The sequence below is a fragment of the Clarias gariepinus genome, chromosome 9 (genome assembly GCF_024256425.1).
Source record: "Clarias gariepinus isolate MV-2021 ecotype Netherlands chromosome 9, CGAR_prim_01v2, whole genome shotgun sequence".
Classification (NCBI taxonomy): domain Eukaryota; kingdom Metazoa; phylum Chordata; class Actinopteri; order Siluriformes; family Clariidae; genus Clarias; species Clarias gariepinus.
In genome coordinates, this window is record NC_071108.1 from 34516150 (window position 1) to 34535802 (window position 19653).

The 19653-nt window shown below is 36.7% G+C and overlaps 2 protein-coding genes across 2 annotated transcripts; both read right to left on the reverse strand.

The window, feature by feature from the left end:
* Positions 1-490: 490 nt before the first annotated feature.
* On the reverse strand, positions 491-8556 carry LOC128530624 (H-2 class II histocompatibility antigen, A-U alpha chain-like). The gene is made up of 4 exons (XM_053504672.1): positions 8413-8556; positions 2172-2337; positions 1538-1819; positions 491-1320 (listed from the first exon to the last, which is right to left on the reverse strand). Exons 1-4 carry the CDS (start codon positions 8554-8556, stop codon positions 1208-1210), a joined length of 705 nt encoding a protein of 234 aa, XP_053360647.1. The 3' UTR covers positions 491-1207.
* Positions 8557-10273: 1717 nt separating this feature from the next.
* On the reverse strand, positions 10274-15508 carry LOC128530031 (H-2 class II histocompatibility antigen, A-U alpha chain-like). The gene is made up of 5 exons (XM_053503721.1): positions 15414-15508; positions 12218-12466; positions 11135-11416; positions 10765-10935; positions 10274-10723 (listed from the first exon to the last, which is right to left on the reverse strand). Exons 1-4 carry the CDS (start codon positions 15469-15471, stop codon positions 10814-10816), a joined length of 711 nt encoding a protein of 236 aa, XP_053359696.1. The 5' UTR covers positions 15472-15508; the 3' UTR covers positions 10274-10723; positions 10765-10813.
* Between the last annotated feature and the right edge of the window lie 4145 nt (positions 15509-19653).

The following is a 19653-nucleotide window of genomic DNA, read 5'->3' on the forward strand; positions in this document are numbered from 1 at the left end:
TTTATAACCTGCAGGTGCGTCCTATCAGATGACGTCACCTGACGGAGGTTATAAAGGGCAAAAATTTGGGGTGTGTGGTACACACATGCTTCACAACCGGCAACATGACAAGATGTTCCCATAGCGTTTTCACGCAGCATCTCGTTCCCGCCTTTTCAGGGAACAGGGTTACAGCAAAGTAACCCGAGACGTTTTCTTTGTACAAAATGCACTATGTAGCAAAAAGTATTCGCTCGCCTGCCTTCACATGCATATGAACTTGAGTAAAATTCAAGTCTTAATCTATAGGGTTTAATATGATGTTGGCCCTTTCCAGCTGTAACCGCTTCACCTCTTCTGTAAAGGCTTTCCACAAGGTTAGGGAGGATGTTTATGGGAATTTTTGACCGTTCTTCCTGAAATGCATTTGTCAGGTCAGACACACTGATGTTGGACGAGAAGGCCTGGACTAAAATCTTTACCTACTCGCTTAACTGTGGAAATAATAAAATATCAAAAACTATAATAATATAATTTCTAAAACTTTATAAACATATCAGCAATAACGTGATACAGAAGAATTAAATAAACATGACACTCACTGTATCAGAGTGAGCAGAAAGCATTAAAGTGGTTTAACAATACAGCTGGTAAACTTGCGCGATACACTCAGTATGGAGAGATTTAACCATGACACTTATTAATAAGTCTGGCATGTGCGGTGTTTATACTGTACAAGCTACAGTAATAGGCCAAAAACACATGTTGATTCCTTATTTAAGGTGTTTGGTAATAGCATAAATTTATGATCTCTGAGACAAACAAAATACACACGAACACGTGTCTGTTGTTTGCTGCTTGTGTGCAAGTCCTAGCCGGGGCATAATTATGGGAAATATTATATTCAGAGGTGAGTTTATGTCTCTTAGGCTGGCTTGTGAACTTTGCATCTATATCCTATGAACTGAATATCTCATTGTGAATGGCATGTGTATGATAAAAAAAAAAAAAGCCACAAAATTGATATGCATAAAGGGGCCTGTATGACTCCTATAATACCTGCTAATGCAGTTTAAAATGCAAATGTATTACAATTATTACACATTTTGTAATATTATTTCTGTTTGTTACTTTTTCACCAACATTCATTTTATCAATGTATTAGATACAGTTAAGGAACTTTATGGATTTATTGAGATTGTAGATCTTCAGAGCAGTAATGTGAGCTTTAATTTCCTTTGACGAGGAAGAAAGTTCCAGTAGCGACTCCGAGCAGTCCTACAGCCAGACCCACTACACAGAACACAGCCGGACCCACACTGGGAATCTCAACATCCACCTCTACACACACATGCACACATGGCTGTGTTAGATCAGTCACTTGTACGTTTAATTAAATGTGTATTTAATAGCTATAGTAACATTAAATTCTGCGAGCGTGAATACAGGATAAAGCAGTAACGACAATGAGTGAGTGAGTAACATTAAATTGCTTATTATTTGTTACGGGGTTAAACATTTGATGTATTGTCTCTGGCAGGTTTTTATGTGGTCTCACCCCATGTCTTGGTGTCGGGTGTCTCCAGGGACTTGTGCTCCACCATGCAGGTGTAAACATCTCCTTCCTGTGGAATGAAGGGCAGGTGGGAGAATTGATTGTAGGTGTCGTCTTGATTCGGGTAGTACTGACTGAGTGAGGATTCATCAGTCACATTTACACCATTTCTGGTCCAGGTGATGCGGACAGGAGGAGGGAAGAAACGTGCTGAATGACAGATGAGTGTGCTTTTTCTACCAACTCTCACATTATCTCTGGGATAAATGGAGTTTTGCGGAACGTCTGTGGACAACAACAACAACAACAACAACAATAATAATAATAATAATAATAATAAAGAAGAAGAATATATTAGCTTAGCAGCTTGTGAGTGTACACTACCTGCACACCCATTTTGGGAAAGGATTTATTATATTCTACAACATAAACCCAAAATGCAAATGACATATATTTTAGACTTCATATTTATGTTCTATTTGAGAGAATAATATAAATAGAGAAAATACATCTGCACTTCACTTAGGCAATATAAAACAAAGGTAGATACATTAAGTAAATAATCAATATATTTTGAGCTGATAAATAAATGCAGGTGTGTTTGGAGAAGAACACTGATGCTCCTCTATTTACTCACCCAGAGCTTCAGGAGGACTTTTGTAGCTTTTCACTGCTAGATCAATGTCGTGTTTGCAGAGCTCTTCCAGTGAGACACTGAGGTCATAAGCAGCAGGCCATTTTATAGGGTCTAACAGGAGAGAGCACGAGTTAACCACCAGTAATACACTACAGTCGCCTGTACACTACCTCAGGAAAGTAAGAGATGTGACAGATGCTTCAGTGTCAGTGTTCAGTGCCTCTGTGTAAAATCATCCAATCAGATCAGTTATTTCTGTAACACTGCAGTATCCAGGGAGAAAATCATATGAGTGTGAACAAGACTTAAGGGTCGTACTGTACATAAATCACTACAAAGAGTTACATTTACTAGTGATGTTATCACCCTCTGAAGAAGAAAAATTATTAGTCTGCTTTCTTGCATAAATATAAAATGAAAAATGTGTAAATTTAATAAACATGCATTACCATTATACTGTATATTATCACATTAAACTATTTAAACCAAAGAGATGTTTGTGTCTACATGGTGTGAAAGTTAGAAACTTACAGTAAAAACATTTAAAATCAACACAAGAACTTACTTATACTGTATTTTAAGATTCAAGATTCAAAGAACTTAGCAAAAAATTGCTAAATATATATCAATATAAAACCACTAACATTAAAACGTATTAAAATGTATTTAGTTTACATTGTGCATGTTACATTGTGCAACCTTTTTAAACGCTATTGAATTATACAGAGTGTGTATAGATTCTAAACCTCTCCTCAAACTCTGTTTAAATACTGCGCTACTATAAAATTCTTAAAGTTATTAGTCTGCTTTGGTAGTCAAATCTAAAACCTTAATAACCCAAAATAGTAAATTTGACATTAAATAATTTCAGCTTGGAACTACTGTGTTCTATGGGTGAAACACAGAAAAAAAAAAATATGTTTGTTTAAATAATGTAGCATTTAAATAGTTGTGTTGAGATTGAAAAACATTTGGTTTAAAATTAAATATCAAATTATAGATTAACTTATATAACATATAAGACATTCTCACAGTCATGTAGTGCAGTCTTTATATCTTATGATTTCATCAAATTGTGGAAAGAAGTCAAGTGTTGAAACTCTTTTTGATTGATTTGGGTAAAGGTACATTACAAAGCCACATTTAACACACAGTTCACTAGTGACACCTACTGTTAAAACATGTGCCTTTGTTATGGTCCTAGAATGAAGTATTCATGATGTAAAGGATGTTTGAACTCCAGGGCTTATTAATTTAGCTGAGCAAGACAGAGACAGAGACGTCATTAGCTTTCAGTTCACAAGGTTCATAACTGATAAAATAGGAGCACGCCAGATAAAATATGCTAGCCAATAGGTCGAAAATCCAGCAGATGGATTGATAGCATTATTCTCGACTCCAACATGATATCCTGATTTCTTAAAATGTCCAAACCTTTTATGCAGCTAAAACTAGGGGGCGGAGCCTGGCACCATATTCTTATATTATTACAAACAGCCATCCAAATATACTGTAGCTATCATTTTTCATTTGTATTGATCTTTTCTTTCTGATGTTTTATGTGATTGGATTGGTCTAAGGAAACATTGGATGCGGACACGGCATAGTAGCAGTTGTTAAGACATTGTAAGATAATTATTTTAGATAAAAATTAGTTATTTTTATTGCTCTCTTTCGCATAAATCTGTAACCATATTAATGTGTTAAATCTTTCCCGCCGCTATCTTCCTGTCTCCTCTTGCATCTGTTCTTGAAGGTGTGAACGCTCCTACTGTACGCTTACCTTCTCATTCAATGTTTATGTCTCTCTTTATCTCTCTTTTTCCCTCTCTCTCCCCAACTCGAGCCAACACCTCCTGATTCATCTCTTGACTGACACCTACTGTAACTTACAGAGACCTTTCTTACAGAAAACGTGTGTGTGTGTGTGTGTTTGACTGAGTCTCTCCTGGCTCCAGAAAAGCTTATCAAAGCACAGCGTACAAAAGCAGAACTAACACAACAGATGTGAGAGACCAAATAAACCCAGGACAAGAATATTTATAACCAAACTAATCAACAGAAACTAGATTTTAGACTAGGTCTAGTCTAGGTGAATATAAAGACAAGACTATGGTGTGATGTCCTTTGGGAAGTGCAGTTCAGAATAACATGATATAGAGTCCATGGTGTTGAGGAGTTACCCCTGACCCTCATGACCCCCCAGGGGTTATCCCTGACAGTTGGTTGTTACGTTTACATCTTTAAGATAATGCATATTTGCTTTAGATAATTGAATTAGAAATATAGATTAATAACAAGTTGGGTAGAAAATACACAGGTACAGCCAGTTTATGCTTGGAAAATATTTGTGCAAAAAATAAGAATACTTTTGATTTATCCCTTTGTGCATATATATATATATATATATATATATATATATATATATATATATATATATATATACAGTATAACAATAAATTTAATATTACAAAATTTATACAAGTTTTTCTTTTCCTGAAGTGTGTATACATTTTTTGGTTGACTCTGTATATCAGGAGGGAGGCAAATACTTTTTTACAGCAACTCCAAAGAGTATAAATACAGAAAGACTACGATATGACTACATATACAGATACAACTGCATATCGTACTGTGTATGACTGTGTACGTGACAAATAAAATTTGAATTTAAATTTGAAAGACAAAAAATTTTTCAAATTTGTACTTAATAAGAATGGATATGCCTTGACTGTAGGCTCTTTACATGGCTTGCATGTATTTTTTTTTTTTTCTTTTAACAAAGTGAAAGAGCGCACGATGTAGAAGCTTTATTTCAGTCATGAATTCACTACCACATTCCAGTTAATCGTGATCAAATAATCATTCAATGCTGGACACAAACAGCAAAAAAAAGAAAGCATGATGATTATTATTTGAATAATAAAGCTTGAAGAGCTTTCTGTGTGTGTCTGTGTGTGTGTTTGTGTGAGTGTGTGTATTTAATGTATTATAAGTACATTACAGCAATTTTTTATGTGTTACAAATATATAATTAATATACTATGAGTATATTCTTATTGCAGCAGTAGCATGGTGTTATACTTCTGGACAATTAGAAATACTAAAAAAGTACACTGTGTGGTTAATACAAATATACTTTATTGTATCATACAGTACACACAACCTTTTATACTACAGTATTGCAAATGTGTTACCAGAACACTAATGGTGTTTAGGATAATTTACAAATGCTGAATGCATTTTCTACATTATAACATGTTTTTGAAACACATTACATCAGTAATTATGAGGCAGATTTGATTCATGAATTTGCACAAGGTTACAAAAACGTCAGATTATCTCATAAACACACAAACTAAAATTTAAACTGTTGTGTGAACACAGACAGACATTAGTATTAGAGTATACAGGTACAGTATTAGTTTAAACCTGGTGTGTTGATTCTAGCTGTTACACAGAGACTGAAAACAGGCCGAGAGCTACGGAGCCATTATACCACAAGCAAAGTAAATAAGATTTAGCAATAACACATTAATCAATACATTCTATAGTTGAAACTATGTACTTAATTTTAAACTACTTTAATTTAATCATGAAATTTACCTTATGGCGAACTAACACACAAAGTGATGCAGCTTAAAGCCGTGAATTCAAACTAGAAGCGGAGAACTTGGGAGCCAATCAGAAAACAGACAGTCCGAATCTGCCCGCCTCCAGTTTCTGATTGGCTGGTGTTGCGCTAATTCTAGTCTTGTTTGGCTGCAATAGTTGCAAAGTTATAACGCTGCTGCAGTTTGTGCTATTGTAGCTTTATGATTGTGAGCACACAGAAGAGAGAGAGAGAGTTCAAACACAAATACAGTGGAACCTCGGATTGTGAGTAACACTGTTTGTGAGTGCTCCGCAAGACTTTTTTATTAATTTTGACTTGAAAAACGAGCAAGTCTTGGTTTACGAGTACAGAGTATCATGTATCACGCATGCGCTTCTTGTTTTGATGCCGAGCGTCACGAGATCACAACTGAGCCAACGGTTTTTCTCTCTCATGCTTTGCAGAATTGTGGGTAATCGTCTCCCCTGCTGGGTCTTAGTGTTCGTTGTTATGTGTGTGTGTGTGTGTGTGTGTGCGCGTAATTTGACACTGTGCCCCTATTGTATTAATTGTTTTTATGTATTTATTTTTTGACCTGTAGAACGAATACTTTGAGTTTCAATTATTTCTTATGGGAAAATTTGCTTTGGCTTACAAGTGTTTTGGAATACGAGCCCACTTCCGGAATGAATTATGCTCGTAATCCACTGTACATTTAAATTCGACTGAAAATATACTTAGACTACTGTATGTTAATACTTGTATTATAATGTATACTTTCTTTACATTATTAAAACAATTATTTGGAGCACTTTTTTAATATATTAAAAATACATTGAAAAGCAATGTTTAAATAAGTGTGCTTTGGAAATTAGACCAACCTTTCACTTAAAGTATATTTTCCTATAATATATTTTTGGCAAATGTACTGTAATACAATTATTTCGAAGTATGTTTAAAGTTTAATTACAAAATTTGGTAAAAGCATGATGCTAGTTTATTTTTTATACATACGCATATTAACTGATGGTACAACTTTTTGTCAGTATATTTGCAATGTACTACCAAAGATTTCAATATATTTGTGATACACTAAAGTGTATTTTTTTCCACTGGGGAACAGAGTGAGGAGTAATACAGTATTATTAAAAGAGGGTAATACGTGTCAGTATTTACAGTAACATTAACATATTTTCATTCAGTTTAATCATGTGGCACTTTTAATATTCATAAGACACTCAGAAGCTAATAAACATGATTTAAAAAATTGCAGGCCAGATGCATAAGAGAGAGAGAGAGAGAGAAAGAGAGAATCACAATCATACAGTACATAAAAATGCAGCAAAATCCCACTTTATATTCAGGAACTTTTTTGTTTTCTTTTCTTCTCTCGTTTTTTTTATAACAATAATGATTCTCCTTTGATTGTGCTTCACCATTCATTATTATTATTATTATTATTATTACTTTGGCTTTTTGCTTTTTTCCTTTATTAGTTTCCATCCCTAGTGTCACTTTATGTTTAACTCTACAGTTAAATGCTTGTATATACAGTACAGTATATTTTTTATCTATTCATTTTAGTTTGTATTTTGTGACTTGATTATAAGCTTCACCAGTATGAGTGTATGCAGGAGCTTTTATATGTTACACATAATATTGCGTGTGTAAGTTCTCTTTTAATCAAGTGTGTTATCCCCTGAATGTTGCAGTGAATATGAATAGTGATGCATTGTGTGTGTATGCGAAAAACCAATGCCCTTATTTTCAAAATCTCGCTCCAAGCTTTTCTGAAAAGTTGACAGCTATGCCACAATTCTTTTTGAAATAAAGATGGTAAATTTGTAAGGTGGCACGGTGGTGTAGAGGTTAGCACTGTTGCCTTGCAGGCTTTTTTTAAAAAAGACCAGTCGTAACACTGGCCAGACCTGATTCCCATCTCTGTGTGTGTGGAGTTTGCATGCTCTCCCCATGCTTGCTGGGTTTCCTCCGGGTACTCCGGTTTCCTCCCACAGTCCAAAGACATGTAGGTTAGGTTAATTGGTGTTCTTACACAGCTAAATCCTTCCTTCATGGTCTGCAACTTGGGGTCAGTGAGCTCTTTAATTACTGCTGTACCAGCTGGTAGATTTTGAGATGCCATCACCAACTCTTCTATTTTGTCACTGACTTAAGTCAGCCGTGTCATCATTTTTTTGGCTGGTACAAGCACAAAACATGAGCAATAAGGTAAAAATCCACTGCCTTTGGCCGGTGACTGACACATAAATTACTATATATTACTATTGTAAGACAAATCCTACATAACTGTTTTTCTTAAGACTGTAACCTTAAAGCATATACATTTTTGCAATGTGTTGCACTGCAAAGTTTGAATGCATACCTCAATCTTTTCCTCTTTGTGCCCTGAATTCTATTAAAATCTTGTTCTGATACAGTAAGAATTTTTCGACCATTTTGTTTCCAGTACTGTGACCCTAAAGATAAAAAATGTATGTACTGAGATTTAAAAAGGGTAAACTGTTCACAAGCAAATGCCAAAAAAGGCTACATTTTACAAATGACTTTATATGACAGGTGTTAAATCCATCCTATAAACAACCCATGTAATATTAATTTATTTGAATAAATGTTTCTGTGACTCACCTGTTGTACCTTCGTCTGACTCAAGAATGGCATTGCTCTGTGCAGCTGTCTAAAAATTATAGGGGTGTACTTGCCATTGACATCTTGCACTTTTCCTACTATTCCCTGCAGGGAAGTTTTACACTCCAGAAAGTGTACCACCATTCTATTGGGAATCAACCTTCCACCAACCACCTCAGCAAGGTAAACTAAACTGAAAGACAGAACATGATTTCACAATTATTGCAATAGTAGTTTTATTATTCTGTATAACTATTTACATTAGCTATTTATGCATTGTCCTAAATAAAGGTTATTCATGGTCATTCATAAATCATTTATTTATCTATTATCTTAATTACTGTATGAAAACATTAAAAAGAACAACAATACCCCTACCTCTGAAATGTTTTGGTGGCTGTGGATGGACTTGGATAAGCCCACTATGAAGTTAAAGAGGTAGTCCCCGTCTTACAAACGAGTTCTGTTCCAGGAGCATGTTTGTAGGTGGGAATTGTTCTTAAGTCTGACAAAGTGAGTCTTATACACCTTTGACATCAATATACAATGTAAAGTATACCAATCCACTTGGCTAAATCTGAACGGTGCATCTGTCCCATTTTCCCACACTGTAACTGCATGTAAGCCTTTTTAAACATGTCTAATGAGTACATAATCTCACACATGTGAAATGTAACAGTGTTATCTTTTGGTTCCACGGTATACAAGACTGCACTATTAAATCTTGAGGAAATCCTTGTGATACAGCGGGATCAGCTGACCTCATTTAAATTCAATCCCCGGAGGGAGGGACAATACAACATGGTGTTTACTGCATGCGCCATTTTGTCTCAGAGCTGTTTTCCGCTGTTTCGGACTGTGAACTGTGAATTTTCCGAAATTATTCTCCATCAGGACAGCTTTACAGGACAGCCATATTCTATCATCATGCTCTCAGACTGATTCAATGAAACCAGTGAGACCGACTACTGCACCCCCAACACACACACACACACACACACACACACACACACATACAATATACCGGACTTTAGACATTTTATACATTCACTTACACACTAAAAATATTGTATATAATTGGTATGTAAATATTGGTATCTGGTGCACTGCAATGTTTATTTTTTGTACAATACACTTGAGCTACTCCCATGATTTAACTGGAAATAGATCCGCGCTCCATTTGTATCTGCGGAAACTTGTAACCTGAATATTCGTGAGTTGGGGACTTTCTGTAATTAAGGTTACATAAAGCTAAATATATTTGCAAGACTACTGATAATCACCGAACAAAGCTAACAGGTTTTCCAGCCAGCTAAAACCAACTTTTTATTAGCTGCAAAATATATATATTTTTTTTGTTATTTTTAATTTAAATATATTAATGTTAGCATTTTGTTGGCTGTAACTGACATTAATATCCTCACCCCTGAGTGACACTCTTTTATTATTTCTGAAAACTATGTAGTGCTCAATGTTTTGCTTCATCCAGGTGAATGTAGCAGCGCCAAGAAGACTGCACATTGCCACAAACGACAGAAGAAGAGATACTTTTTTTTGTTTTATACAACGAAAATGCTGCTGGTTTTTTTCTATAGAACTGAAAATCAGCTCCAATTTCAAAAAGGTTTCTGATATTTTCATCACATAATTAAAAAAGATTTATTACTTACTGTTTTGTTTATGGATTTTAAAATAAAAACATATAAAAAAAGAAACTTCAAATACCAAAAAGTACACAGACCCATTTACAGTATTTAACATTTAATATTTTGAGGAGGCATTTATTATTTATAAGTCTTCAGATAAAGTTGTAAATTTGGGTTTTCCTTGGTAACCAAAAATCTTGGTTTTGATTTGTTTGATTGTGTTTTAATAACTTTGTGAGAAATAAACCAATATTTTATTTAAAGATTATAAATGCATTTGTTGATTTATGCAGCATGATAAACAAACTAAGAGTTTAATAAAGTGGTCTGCAGTAAAATACTAGTCAACGTATGTAATTGGAAATCAATACCTTTTTATTGTTTCACTGCCTACACTACATTGTAACAATAGGAACTATTGTTAAGGTGTTTGTTGCAACTAGGACTGTGGTTAGTGTTACACAGCGTGAACGGAGAATAAAAATAGAGCGCTGAGTGTTTGTTATATTTTAAGCAATACTAGAAATAATAAAGTGCCTCCCACAGTTCGGCACAAAGATTAAGATATTCTGTGTCTTCATTTAAGAAAGGACCAAAAATAAAACGAACATAATTCATAATAACTTAAAGAATAAGGGGCAATCACTTAAGCAAATAAATGAATCATATCACTAATTAATTTTAAATGTTATCCGTCAGATATATTTGTGATTTGATACTGTGAGAGTGTATTTTTTGTATTTTGAGTTTTAATGTCAGTTGCATCTGTTTCCTTTAATGAGGAAGAAAGTTCCAGTCACGACGCCGAGCAGTCCTACAGCCAGACCCACTCCACAAAACACAGCCGGACCCACACTGGGAAGCTCAACATCCACCTCTACACACTCACACACACACACACACACACACACACGAGAGAGAGAGAGAGAGAGAGAGAGAGAGAGCTGTTGTATGTCCGTACTGAAATTTGTCATATTTAAGAATTATTAGTAACATTATGTTTATGTTGTAGTTATTTACACTTATGGTAGAATTATCTCTATCCAAGTTAATGATTTTTGTTTTTGCTGCCTCACCCCATGTCTTGGTGTCGGGTGTCTCCAGGGCCTTGTGCTCCACCGTGCAGGTGTAAACGTCTCCTTCCTTTGGAGTGAAGTGCAGGTGGGAGAACTGGTTGTAGGTGTTGTCTTTATTCGGATAGAACTGACTGAGTGTGGATTCATCTGTCACATTTACACCATTTCTGGTCCAGGTGATGCGAACAGGAGGAGGGAAAAAACTTCCTGAATGACAGACGAGTGTGTTCTGTGTTCCAAGCTCCACATTGCTTTTGGAATAGATTGAGTTTTGGGGGATGTCTGCGGAGAAATACAATATACAGCATATGCACATTATTATCTTTAGCCTGCTGAGATAAAGTACACGATTTCGACTTTACCTCACAGTCTGACATGTCCAAATTAATGTAACTGTATAACAACTTAATAGACTTGATGTTTACAGTGCTATGAAAAAGTATTTGCCCCTTCCTGATTTTTTTTTTTTGTGCATTTTTTCACACTTAAATGATTCAGATAGTCACATTTTAAGTAAATACAAAATGCAGTTTTTAAATGATGATTTCATTTATTGAGGGGAAAATCGCGATCTAAACCTAATTCTTGGTGGATTTGGTGTTTGTAATAACTGGCAATGAGTCTTTCACATCGCTGTGGAGGAATTTTGACCCACTTCAAAAGGTACTGATTTTTTCAATTGATTTCAGCGACACTGGAGGGTTTTCGAGCATGAATCGGCTATTTAAGGATTTTAATGACTCTCAATCTTGTTATCTTTGTGTAATATTAAAATTAGTTTGATGATCTGAATCATTTAAGTGTGACAACTATGCAAAAAATTACAAAGAATGAGGAAGGGGCAAATTTTTTTTTTACTGCACTGTATGTCTTTAAAATAAAGGTGAATGGAAAAACAAAACACTTGCACATTCACTAATGCGGAATAAAGCAAAAGCAGAAGTTGAATAAATTTAATAAATAAAATCTTACAAAAATAAATCATTTATCAAATTACACAATTTCCTGAAAATGCATTTATTTAATAAATAAAAATAGGTGTGTTTGGATAAGTGCTGTTTTTTTTGTTTTTTTTTTACTCACCCAGAGCTTCTGAAGGGTTTTTGTAGACTTTCACTGCTAGATCAAGGTTGAGTTTGCAGATCTTTTGCTCTAAAACGCTATGTTTATAAGCACAAGTTCTCTCAAAAGGTTCTGCAAAATCAGGCAATTTATTCACCAGAATTTGCCTTTTAAAATCTGTGTGCAATATTTCTTCTCCATCAAGTTCGGCCACATACTCTTTAGCTGATCCACTTGAGCATCCACTTAAACTTAAATCTACATGCTGGACTGTGGAAATAATAGGAAATAAACAAGATGAAAAAGAGCTTTCTGTAAAAGTAACAGAAAAAAACAAACAAACGAAAACTTTATACCAATAACATGCAAAAAAGTGTTAAACAAATATTACAATCATAATCAGTGTATTAAACTTGCCAATACACACTGTACAAACTCCAAATAGATAAATATTATATGTATTAATACTGTATTGTTGGTCCAATGTCTTACAGTGGTATTTTTTGAGACAACAGATAAACATTGTGTTTGAAACATTGAAGACACAGATTGAATAAACGAAAAAAGTTGAGGCAGCAATTTATCTTCCCTAAAATGCAATCACAGGATTTATAACACCCCTGCCCCCTCTCCCCGCCGGACTGACGCTATCAAACTGCACTTTATTTAAATAAAATATGTTTCAGTTAGCTTACAGGTTTTTTTTAGACAGCGTTATATACAGTATGTGAGGCCTGTGTGTTTCCGCTTATCATTATACTGGGGCACCCCTGAGGTGAGCTTAGCTAATGTTAAGCTTCATGTTACTGAACTCTACAGGTGTTAGCGAGCTAAACACTCATAACCATATCTATATATATTTTTTTCCACTTTGGTTTGAGTTTAGCCCAGCAGCAGCATCCTGTTCCACCCCAGAACACAGGGCCGCATGAGCACTCAGCTAACGAAAGTTTGGGAAAACCCCAGTTTAACAGTTAAGGAGTAGTGGCATTTCAGTACTCGATAAGTTTAAGCATATAAAAACTGCCAGAGTCGCTAATGCTCATCTACAAGTAAACTTTTTTGTATGAAAACTGAATTGAGTAAATAACCATTTGATTTAAATCATCACTCCAAAAATTTAGTTACTCCTGAGAATGAAAAAGTAAAACCCATAGAAGTATAAAAACCTTTTAAATATGAAGCAATATGCAGCTTTAACCCATCATTAGATTAGCGTTGATTTAGCCCGACTTTTCATCTCTTCAAAAAAGTAAGTTGTCTCCCATTGGTGTACTGTATTTGATTCAAGTGATTTTTTTCTGTAAAAACAAGTTGGCCTAAAAAATACTCTAAAAATTAAAACGCACAAACATTACTTAAAAAACTTTATTCCTTCCAAACTAGTCAAAGTTAAAACAGTGATCTGCATAAAACAGGACAAAACAGGGTTTATTTTGCTTAATGGTTAATAAAATACTTGGATAATTCCAAATGCTTATCAGTCTCTTACTGATTCTTTTACATTACAGTATCATAACCATTTTTAAAAACTAGCTACTAAAAGATTTGAAGACTTTTGAAGACTTTCCCCCCAATGTGTCGGACACAAAAGAGAGTCTTTGGCGACAGGAGTTTGCTTCTCAACACTTGTCTCTCCAAGTCCAATAATAATGGTTTGGACGACTTCATAGGTGCATGTCCAGTCCTTTTTAAATTTATTGTTCAGAGCACAGACCTGACCAAACATCACTCCTCAAGCTGCTGCATAGTTACCGACGCCTTCTAGGACTACAATCACCTCCAACCACAGCAACTTCAACAGCTTGTTCAGGCTTCTCCAGTAGCTCCAAAAGGCCAGCTGTCACCCCTCGACCCAATTCTCCACAGCAGAGCTCTGGTTAAAGAATCTAGAGGGAGTCTTGTAAAGACAAGAATGATAGATTTTACAAAATATCTTGTTACAATTAAAAATAAATATTCTAATAAGGCAATATACCACCAGAGAGTGTAAAATATGGTTTCTGGAATTCTAGAAATGGGTTACGGTTCGGAAGGTCCCTGGTTTAAATCCTGCAACCGGCCAAGTTGTCCCTGGTGGGCCCTTGAGCAAGGCCCTCAATTGCTCAGATGTATAATAAAATATAAAATGTAAGTTGCTCTGGATAAGGGTATCTGCCAAATGCCTAAATGTAAGTACTGAAGCACCACTACTCCTGAAACAGTACTCCAGAAAGTACTAAAACAACACTTCTCAAACTTTAGTTATGCTGCCATGTGTGCTGAGGTGGAGCAGGATGCTGCTGCAAAAGTGCCGCTGGGGCAAAAGTCAGGCCAAAGTGGGGAAAAGATAGATACCGTTATGAAAGTTTAGCTTGCTAAATTCCTGTACAGTGCGGTATCATGAAGCCTAATATTAGCTAAGCTCAGCTTAGTAATGTCAGGGTGCCTCAGTATAACGATTAACGGAAATGTACCGGCCACATGTATACTGTATAACATTAACTGCCAAAAATACCTAAACTATATGAAACAAAATGTATTAAAAAAAAAAAAAGAAAAAACCTTACCCAGAATAAAGAGTCCACAAAATGGCCATCTTCACCTCTTTAGTGCAGTTTGATAGCGGCAGTCTGGCGGGAGGAGGGAGCGGGGGTCCTTTAAAATCATGTGATTGCATCTCAAGGAAGGTAAATTGCTGGCTCAACTCGATTTTTTTAGTTTATTCAGTCTGTGTCTCCAATGGTTTCAAGAACACAATGTTACCTGTTTTCTCAACAAATACAACTAAAAGAAGTTGAGCCAACAATACAATATTAATTCATTCATCATTTATCTAGGTGGATTTTTTTTTACAGTGTATAGTTTACAAAATATTTTATATTTGCTTGTATGATGCAAAAGAAAAAAACTTATTTTTTTCTATTTTTTGTTATTTATTTTTAAATAAATAAATGAACATGAAGTTTGAAGATGTTCCACTTGGCATAAAATATAATTTTAGCATTTAATTATTTAAATTAAATAAAAGTGGATCTGATTTATGTTATTTCTTATAGTTACGATGTCTGCCTTGATACATACATATACACCAATACATGTTATAAAATAATCATCTCACTTACATTACCACTTACTTTACACTTTATTTATGTATTATAAAAGGTGAATGTACCTACAGTATGTTTTGTAAATTTCTTGCCAGATTTATAACTAACACAAAACATATAAAACTTACTCTGAGCACTGATGTTCTTAATGCTTGATAGTGTGAAAAATATTAAAAGTAGTTTCATCCTTCAAAGAGATAGCACTGCTTAACTGTAACCCACTACAGTCTACTTCACACCACCTCAAAAATGTAAATGATAAATCAGAGTCAGTGCCTCTATGTGTAAAATCATCACATCAGTCATTTCTGTGACACTGCAGTATCCAGGTAGAAACTCATCTGAGGTTTGCTTTCATTTATTGGTGGTAATAACGTACTAATGCATGCTTAAAATATTTATAGATATTATAAGCCAAACCAGTCCACAACCAGATACAAGTGTGGCCGGAAGGGTCTTCTGAGGCACTCCAGGATTGCTTTAACCTTCAGGAGTATACAGAAACTGTCACTGCCTACATTGACAAGTGCATTGATGATGTAATGGTTACAAAGACAATCACTGTCTGGGCCAACCAGAAACCCTGGAAGGCGAGGTCTACAGACTACTGAAGGTACAGAATCCTGCCTTTAAAACTGGAGACGCGGTGGCCCTGAAAGCAGCTAGGCCCAACCCGACCCGCAGCATTAACCAAGCAGAAAGACAGTACTCTAAGAGGATAGTCCATCGCTTCAGCGACAGCAGTGACACTCGGAGCCTGTGGCACAGGATACAGACCAACAATGATTACAAGCCACCACCGCAGACATGTGACAGCTCTATCTCTCAGCTGAATGAGATGAATGCATTCTTTGCTCGCCTTGAAAAGCATAACAGCACCACAGCACAGAAGTGCCCACTTCCTCCCGGCGACCAGGTGATGATGCTCTCCCCAGACAGCGTGAGAACACCTGCAAAGCCCTGGGTCCTGACAACATTTCTGGCCACATACTGAGAGAGTGTGCAGGGGAATTCACTGATGTCTTTATGGACATTTTTAACATCACATGTGCTATCCCCACATGCTTCAAAGTCCCCAGAATCTCAGTACCAAAGAAAACATCTCCCTCCTGTTTTAATGATTTCCACCTAGTTGCACTTACTTCAATCATTATGAGGTGCTTTGAATGGCTAGTCATGCAGCATATGAAGTCTGTCCACCCCTAGAGTTGGAGACTAAACTACAAGAGTGAGGTGAGCCACCTGGTCAGGTAGTGCACACCCATTGTGAAAAAAAAAGTAGTGTATTAAAAATATATTGAAAATCGTTGATAGTACACTGCAAATACTGTATACTAACAAAAAATTGATATATTAATCAATTAATATATAAAAAGTATAATAACATCATGCTTTTACCAAATTTTGGAATTAAACTTTAAATTTACTTCAAAATAATTGTGTTATAGTACACTTTCCAAAAATATATACAGTGGAAAATATACTTTAAGTGAAAGGTTGGTCTAATTTCCAAAGTATACTTATTTAAACTTTGTTTTTCAATGTATTTTTGGTATATTTAAAAAAAAAAAAAAAAAAAAAAAAAAAATATATATATATATATATATATATATATATATATATATATGCTCTAAATAATCAGTGTACAAATGTACAGAATCAGTTAAAATTTATCAGTTAAATTTAAATGTATTTATATTTAGTGCACTACTATCTCGCGCGCCCGCGCTTTAGACTCGGTTTTGCACACTGAATCTCTCGCGTGCGCTCTCAAACTCGTTTTTGTGCGCTGAAAATCGTTTTTTGCCCGTTCAAGTATATTGTATTTCCTGGTGCAACAGTACATGGCAAATATACTAACAAAAAGTTTACTTCTTCTTCTTCTTTGTCTTTCGGCTGTTCCCTTTCAGGGGTCGCCACAGCGAATCATCTGCCTCCATCTAACCCTATCCTCTGCATCCTCTTCTCTCACACCAACTAACTTCATGTCCTCTCTCACTGCATCCATAAATCTCCTCTTTGGTCTTCCTCTAGACCTCCTGCCTGGCAGTTCCAACCTCAGCATCCTTCTACCGATATATTCACAATCTCTCCTCTGAACATGCCCAAACCACCTCAATCTGGCCTCTCTGACTTTATCTCCAAAACATCTAACGTGGGTTGTCCCTCTGATAAACTCATTCTTAATCCTATCCATCCTTGTCACTCCCAAAGAGAACCTCAACATCTTTAGCTCTGCTACCTCCAACTCTGCCTCCTGTCTTTTCTTCAGCGCCACTGTCTCTAAGCCGTAGAGCATCGCTGGTCTCACCACTGTCCTGTACACCTTTCCTTTCATTCTCGCTGATACTCTTTTATCGCACAACACACCTGACACTTTTCTCCACCCATTCCAACCTGCCTGTACTCGCCTCTTCACCTCCTTTCCACACTCCCCGTTGCTCTGGACCGTTGACCCCAAGTACTTAAAATCCTGCACCTTCTTTACCTCTGCTCCCTGTAGCCTCACCGATCCTCCTGGGTCACTCTCATTTACACACATGTATTCCGTCTTGCTGCGGCTAACCTTCATTCCTCTGCTTTCCAGAGCATACCTCCACCTCTCCAAATGTTCCTCCACCTGTTCCCTGCTCTCGCTACAGAGCACAATGTCATCTGCAAACATCATAGTCCATGGGGACTCCTGTCTTACCTCATCTGTCATCCTGTCCATCACCAGAGCAAACAAAAAGGGGCTTAGAGCTGATCCTTGATGCAGACCCACCTCCACCTTAAACTCTTCTGTCACACCTACAGCACATCTTACCACTGTCTTACAGCTCTCATACATGTCCTGCACCACTCTAACATACTTCTCTGCCACTCCAGACTTCCTCATACAATACCACAGCTCCTCTCTTGGCACCCTGTCATACGCTTTCTCTAAATCTAAAAAGACACAATGCAACTCCCTGTTACCTTCTCTGTACTTCTCCGCCAGCATCCTCAAAGCAAATACTGCATCTGATGTACTTTTTCTAGGCATAAAACCATATTGCTGCTCACAAATGCTCACCTCTGCCCTTAACCTAGCTTCCACTACTCTTTCCCACAGCTTCATTGTCTGGCTCATTAGCTTTATACCTCTATAATTGCCACAGCTTTGCACATCTCCCTTGTTCTTAAAAATTGGCACCAATACACTTCTCCTCCATTCCTCTGGAATCCTCTCACTCTCCAAGATCTTGTTAAACAAACTTGTCAAAAACTCTACTGCCACCTCTCCTAAGCACTTCCATACCTCCACAGGTATGTCATCAGGACCAACAGCCTTTCCACTCTTCATCCTCTTCAACGCCCTTCTCACCTCACTTCTACCAATATTTGCTACTTCCTGTTTCACAACAGTCACCTCTTCTACTCTTTGTTCTCTTTCGTTTTCCTCATTCATCAACTCCTTAAAGTACTCCTTCCATCTTCCCATCACCCTCCTGGCATCTGTCAGTACATTTCCATCTCTATCTTTAATCACTCTAACCTGCTGCACATCCTTCCCATCTCTATCTCTCTGCCTTGCCAACCTGTACAGATCCCCCTCTCCCTCCTTACTGTCTAGCCTAGCATACAAGTCCTCATATGCTCTTTGTTTGGCCTTTGCCACCTCTACCTTCACCTTACTCTGCATCTCCCTGTACTCCTGTCTACTCTCTTCAGTCCTCTCAGTGTCCCACTTCTTCTTAGCTAGCCTCTTTCCCTGTATACACTCCTGGACTTCCTCATTCCACCACCAAGTCTCCTTGTCCACTTTCCCCTTACCTGATGATACACCAAGTACCCTCCTACCTGTCTCCCTGATCACATTGGCTGTAGTTGTCCAGTCAACTGAAAGCACCTCCTGACCACCCATAGCCTGTTTCAACTCCTCCCTAAAGACTTCACAACATTCTTCCTTTCTCAGCTTCCACCACTTTGTCCTCTGCTCTGCCTTTGTTCTCTTCGCCTTCCTCACCACCAGGGTTATTTTGCACACCACCATTCTGTGTTGTCTGGCTACACTCTCCCCTACCAACACTTTGCAGTCACTGATCTCTTTCAGGTTACAATGTCGACACAAGATGTAGTCGACCTGAGTGCTTCTGCCTCCACTCTTATATGTCACCCTATGTTCCTGACTCTTCTGGAAGAAAGTATTTACCACTGCCATTTCCATCCTCTTTGCAAAGTCCACCACCATCTGTCCTTCTACATTCCTGTCCTGAAAACCAAACCTGCCCATCACATTTTCATCATCTCTGTTCCCTTCCCCAACATGTCCATTGAAGTCTGCACCAATCACTACTCTCTCCCCTCTGGGGATGCTCTGCATCACTTCATCTAACATACTCCAGA

Excerpts from the sequence above, each read along its gene's own strand:
- LOC128530624 (XM_053504672.1), bottom strand. The coding sequence starts at position 8,556 with ATGGTGGTACACTTTCTGGAGTGTAAAACTTCCCTGCAGGGAATAGTA. Across the intron at positions 1,820-2,171 it reads AAGTCCTCCTGAAGCTCTGG|ACGTTCCGCAAAACTCCATT; the intron begins GTGAGTAAATAG and ends TGTTGTCCACAG. Across the intron at positions 1,321-1,537 it reads ACCCGACACCAAGACATGGG|AGGTGGATGTTGAGATTCCC; the intron begins GTGAGACCACAT and ends ATGTGTGTGTAG.
- LOC128530031 (XM_053503721.1), bottom strand. The coding sequence starts at position 15,471 with ATGAAACTACTTTTAATATTTTTCACACTATCAAGCATTAAGAACATC. Across the intron at positions 12,467-15,413 it reads TAAGAACATCAGTGCTCAGA|TCCAGCATGTAGATTTAAGT; the intron begins GTAAGTTTTATA and ends TTATTTCCACAG. Across the intron at positions 10,936-11,134 it reads ACCCGACACCAAGACATGGG|AGGTGGATGTTGAGCTTCCC; the intron begins GTGAGGCAGCAA and ends GTGAGTGTGTAG.